We start from the raw sequence: 6,000 nt of genomic DNA, 5'->3' as shown, positions 1-6,000 counted from the left end.
TATATATATATATATATATATATATATATATATTATTAGTAAATCTAGGGGGTAGGGGGGTATGTACTTTCCTCAGTCCTTCACTGACGTTCATTTGACATTACAGAATTTCATATCTACAAAATCTTACATGAATGTTCTGGATGCATGTTTCTGCCGTAGAGAATGAATGAATGAATAAATAAATAAATCACTTTATTTTCTAACCTCGTGTAGAAAACACAAATTTGGTGTGATCTTTTCTTTTAAAAATAATTTGAAAAAGAACATCATGTCACTTGCTGTCATTTGTAGTTCTCTTTTTATAATCTGTGACTGTCCAAACGTGTGTTTGGCAGATGAAGTGGGTCTAAATGTGCTATTAGCACCATCTGCAGAGCACTGCGGGCCTGTTACACACCCACCAATCTCTCCCACCTTTTCTTAAATACCAGCCTCAGGCTTCCCTCACAAGTGGAAACCAGGTACATTCTGTCACTTTTTCTTTAATATAATAAGCACATGCAGTAGAGCGAATATATGCAGGGCTTGGTTTAGCCTGATCAGTTAAGCCATTAATTTAATGTCAATGGGAAACTAAAGGACATTTGTGTGAAACCTCTCACCTTCCCAGGTCGTGGATTGAGCTTGCCATGCTCCTTTTCTTTTGTGAGCTAAATAAAGAAAATAAATATTTAAATGAGATGAAGCCTCATTCAAACAAACACAGATAATAAACACAACAGTGAGTAACTTCTATTTTAAGAAAACATAACAATTAAAATTTTCAGAGTATGTTTGCACTAGTGATAAGTAAAATATAACACTATTATGATAAGATCAGCCAGAAACCGCAGAGACAATATTATCAGACATTCCTTTACACAGTGTTCAGTTCAAAACTTCATGTCACATAAATTTAGGACAATTAAATGAATAAATCATATTCAAAAGAAGCTAATTGTACTGAAATCTAGATCCCTTGATTATCACCTTTGGCATTTCAAGAAAACACCACTCCTATACCTAACCTGTGACAATAAAAGAACAAGTACTTAACACAGCACTTGATGTTTCTACCTCTCAAGGTCACACGCAGGAAGATGCAAGAGGCTCACGGCCTTATTGTCACCAGACTCTTATAAAAAGCACTAGAATGCAGCAAAAATTTACTGAATGGTGTGTAAGACAAGCTGTTTGAAATGTTTATTGTACTTAGAGTTCCTCAGGGAAACTATATACATTAGGGGAAACTAACTGAGAATGACATCAACACTGCAGATCTGCTGTCAGCATCTATGATCCGTTGGCTTTTTGAAATGGAAATCAAGAGGTCAGCTTACAGTATCAGGTGAAATGGTCAAGAGGTTCTTGTGTGGATTAATGGCTTTTGATGAATGTTACGTTTCGACATTTCATGTCAAGATCGCAAATGTCGCAAATGCCGCATATTTATGTATGTAGGAGGTGATGAAAAGCCCTTCCCAGACTTTGCCAAACGACGTGCCTTTGCACTTGCAATGAGGCATGGCAAGGTTAGAAGTGAGACAACATTACACAAGAGCCCAAGTCAAATTTCTCTGTTTGCATATGGGGATGCTCTTAATGAAAAGTCAAATGCATGAGTTACATAATGCAGATGCTATACCTCTATAAACCACCCATATGTCAGTCTCACTGTCAAATATCATAAAAATATGTTTTCCAGAACGTCAGAGAATTTCAAATATGCATAGTGAAAATGGGTGTGAGATTCAGTTGGCATCTCTACAGTCGATCTATCAACTCAGTGGAACAGTGAATGTGACATCTTATAGATATCTAGCCAACTTACACATGCTGCTTAAAATGTGCATACTTTTGTTTGGGGTGGGTCTTAATTTTAACTTCTGGATATAACTAAACCTTTAAAAATGTACATTTTAGGGAACCTTTTGCTGGTGGCTACAATGGTTACATCATTCATATGAAGTGCTGTATATTCCTAGCATCCAGTAGGAAACTGAAAATGAGTCTATATACTGTAGCCTATAGGGTTTCCATAAACGGATATGTGTGAAGCATGGAGGTGACATAATTGTTTTCTCTATGTCTGTTCCAACTGGCAAATATACAGTAAGCTATTGCCAACCCAAAGAAGGGTGTGTCTGAGCGGGACTCGACATAGTCTGTCTAGGAAAATTATCAAAGCTAATTAGAGGAGACAAAGCGAACGCAGTAAGATAATAATGTCACATTCCATCAGCCTCTCCTTCTTTCCCTGCCTATTGACAAAAGCTCCAGGGACGACCTGTTCTACTCATACCATTTCTGACCTGTTCTCAGAAAGTGCCAATTCAGCTTGATTATTCCCATGGTTTTTCCAATGGGAAAAACGGTCTGTTTTGTCTTACACAATCATGCTTTGAGAAATGCAGTCAATAGGAAACCAGCCTAATTATATACAGTTTCAATCAATTTCCATTTTGGTGTTATGAAAAGATATAATTTCAAGAAGAACACCGCTCTATGCATAATTACAGGAAACCAAAAAGTTTGCTCTGTCATTGAAACCTGAACTATTATTATTTAGGGGGTTTGCATATTATGATATTGTTATATATTCCTGTAAATGGGCTTATGTGGCATCAAGTGACACATATAAAGATTTTTGCATATTGAATTTTAATATAAAGTTGGATGTGGGTTGAACTGTCAGATAACTCAATATCATCACTCTATGTCAACACTCTATGTCAACATAGAGCAAGATCAGTATGACGTGAATGACAGAGGTCAAGCTGTGTTTTACAGTGTGTGATAATGTGATAATTTGAAGTTACTCTCTAAAGACAAACCTTTCAATATATCTAATTCATAAAATTCTTTCCCTTAGTAACATTACTAGTCATGTCCCAGAGAAATTAACTTTCTTTGCATGATCAAACTTGTGAGTCAGTATTTAAAGCCTTCTATGCAAAGTCTCTGAAGCCTGATGCTTTCCAAAAAGTTTTTTTGGGGGGATTTGGGAAATACCTGAGGCATGAAAGTGAGCATGATTCCTTTACCAGATGAAGGCTACACCTTCCCATAGTATCTCTAAACCCTAACCAAACTACAGTTTTGGTGAAGCTGCTTTAGGTTAAAATCAAAATTTGACTTGCAAACTCAGGCTCTGTACAGTAGAGAGAAGCAGTAATAAAAAAAGACTCTACAGAGCTGCTCAGTGTCCATTTTGGAGGACAAGAGGAAACGTGAATATTGCATGAGGACTGAGGTAATGTATACTCCCATCAATCTCTATTGTAAACCCTTCTTTGTGAGGTGACACAACACCCCTTCTAGCCTTTCATTCACTGAGGTTTAAGGCTGAGGTGCTCGTTTCAACTTCTTGAGAGTCTTGCAGAGTTTTTTTTTTGCAGGGTTTAGTTGCAACTCTAATGACGCAGCCAAAATTCTAACCAGGTCTGTAGGAACAATGTAGGAGGGTTGGAATGAAGCAAGATATCAAGGAACAAGGCTGAGTAGACTAAGTTTAGAGCATCCTTCACCTGTCCAGGTCTAAAAACAAAGCCCATCAGACGTTTGAGGTCTAAAACAATCCACATACTATGTTACACAATGCTTGGAGTACGTGGTTTCATATCAGGTTACACTAAGAGGCTGACTAGGACTGGGAGAAACAGAGCAGTGGCATGATACGAAAACAACACTCTCATTGATTCCATGCCCTGATTCTCAGAGTTTCTCAAAGAGATTTTACTCTTGTAGTGCCTACGTGTTTGATGATGCCAACATATGCATTGTGACAAAGCAATACTCACATATGCATCAGGGAAGGCTCTGTATTTGAGGAGTAAGTTCCGCTCTGGTTCTGGCTTTTTGTCCACTTGGAAGCTCATGGTGTCAGTGATTAGAAGACCTCCATCTAGACTACTGCTGCGCTGAAGACCCAAAGGTTGAGAGTTCTTGAGAAGTGTTTCGGAGGGCAGAGAGTGGTAAAGTTCCATAGTGGACTTGTGGTCAAAACTGGAGGTATCTTGTGAGTTGTGTTGGACAGATGGAGCCATGCTTATTCGAGAAGTTTCAGTGATCCCACTGAGGGAATTTGATGGAGATGTGAGGTACGAGAAGCGCTCAAAACGGGAACCGAGCAAGGTGTCAGATCCCTTGGTGGCTGAGCTTATCCGCTCATGACTGGGGCTGATCTCAGGGAGAGAGGCTGCACGAAAGATGGAGCGGTTTGAGGCCTTGCCGTTCTCAGTTGGCTGGAAGAAGAAGCTGTTTTCCAGGCGAGATGAGCCTCCATTCATGAGTCCTTTGGTAGAACTTTCTTCAGGACTCAGATCGTTGAGGGAGCCCCTGCGCATGACGATGCTGTTGAGGGCTGAAGCTCGCAGAGGCAGTGAGAGCCCCCAATTTTGTGTCTCTCCGAGCTGCTGTTCCTTCATCATGGTCAATGGAGAGCGCATGTCTTTGGGGGTACTCCAGTTAAGGCCAATGTCTAAAGGCAAACTAGAAACTCCATTCAACAACTTTGGCTCAGTAATAGGTGAGATTGGAGTACGAGGAGAGATTGGAGTAGGGGGTGAGATTGGTGCATCCTCTTCAATAGGTGGCAGTGAAGAGAAGGGTGTGTTGGATGGGGTGCGTTGAACCCTTTGCCGGACCGGTCGCTCCATGCTCTTGAGAGTGTCTACCAGGTTATCCATTTCTGAGAAGGATGAGGAAGAAAGAGGCTCAGGCTCAGGGCCAGTGGGTGAGGGAATCAGCTCTACCCGCGTAGCTTGGAAAACATCAGAGGAGTAGTCGTCTGCCTCCACGATCATCAAGCGGGAATCGAAATGTGCCTGTGAGTCAAAGACTGTTTTTCTTATCTCCTGCTCTCCCTCTCCCTCTCTCACTACAGGTAAACTAAGCTCCACCCTGCTCCTCCCACTAGTGTAACTCTCACTACTCTGATGAACTTCGCTCTCCCCAACTTTCCAGTTACTGTTGTCTAGGCTACCATCAGTCTCTGAGGAGAAGGCAATAGGCTGGGTCTCAGGAGAGCGAAAATGAGACGTGTAGACTCTTTTATAGCTGGGGGACAGTTGAGAGGAACGCAGGTATGTGCTATCTGTGAACGTGTAGTCTGAACGCTCTGTGAAGCTGGACTGCTGTTCTTCAGAGCTAGAATGGAGACTTTTCCAACTCCTCTCAAGCTCAGGACTGGCTTTGCTTGGTTGTGACTGATCTCTAAGCCTAATGCTGTCCAATGGACTTTCATAGTTCCCAAAGTTGCCCTCTTTGTCAGTGCTGACCAGGGACACTTTGCGGACCACCATGGTATCCTCTCTGCCCTCTTGAGAAGATGATGGTCGACTGAGCTTTGTACTTAGCACTGCAACACCAGAGTTCATGTCTGTATCAGATCCAGTCTCAGTTTCCACTTGGTTCTCTGTTTCTGACTCTTCAATCACTGTACTGAGAACAGTGGATGCATGAAAGAACCTAGAACAAAAGGATAAAAGTCAAATAGAAAAAACATTAATCATCTTTTAGAACGATACTCAGCACACATTTGAAAGCTTTTATACTATGTGACTATAATACACTTGAGGTCTATGAGCAATAAATATGGAGAACCTTGACATCTGTAGTTTTAAGAATCAATTCTGTTCATGTGATAAGGAATTTGAAGCTTGTTTGGTTTATGAATTTAAAGTAGAAGCATGAAAAGCACTAAATACAAATGCACATGCAAAGTAGAAGACAGATCATGCGAGCTATAATTGTCCCTTTCTAGTATGGGAGTGTATTGCAATGTGCGTAGGTGAGTTTCTGGAGAAACGACGTGTTAAAGGGCACTTCAAAATGAATCACAGCCTTAAAAAGTTTAATTCCACACCATACAATAGTAAAAAGGTGAGTGGACCTTCAGAATCTATTCCACATGAAAATGTACTAATGGAACAGACTATTTTATGTAATAACTTTACAACATTAAGCATGTAACAATAACAGTAAATATAGTCAATAAATGTGTAAAAGGTCAATCGA

The 6,000-nt window shown here is 40.4% G+C and overlaps 1 protein-coding gene across 2 annotated transcripts in view; it reads right to left on the bottom strand.

The window, feature by feature from the left end:
* LOC107654746 (uncharacterized) overlaps window positions 1-6,000 on the bottom strand; it is a 31,048-nt gene that overhangs the window by 9,399 nt on the left and 15,649 nt on the right. For both annotated transcript variants that reach the window (XM_016441979.1, XM_016441978.1), the window contains exons 4-5: window positions 3,783-5,451; window positions 606-653 (exon numbers count right to left, since the gene is read on the bottom strand). In XM_016441979.1, coding sequence (XP_016297465.1) covers window positions 606-653; window positions 3,783-5,451 — 1,717 coding nt within the window. The remainder of the gene's footprint in view (window positions 1-605; window positions 654-3,782; window positions 5,452-6,000) is intronic.

This window comes from Sinocyclocheilus anshuiensis, unplaced genomic scaffold (genome assembly GCF_001515605.1).
Source record: "Sinocyclocheilus anshuiensis isolate Anshui unplaced genomic scaffold, SAMN03320099.WGS_v1.1 scaffold195, whole genome shotgun sequence".
Lineage (NCBI taxonomy): Eukaryota > Metazoa > Chordata > Actinopteri > Cypriniformes > Cyprinidae > Sinocyclocheilus > Sinocyclocheilus anshuiensis.
The sequence above is the reverse complement of the archived record's forward strand: the minus strand, read 5'-3'. Positions and strand labels throughout refer to the sequence as shown.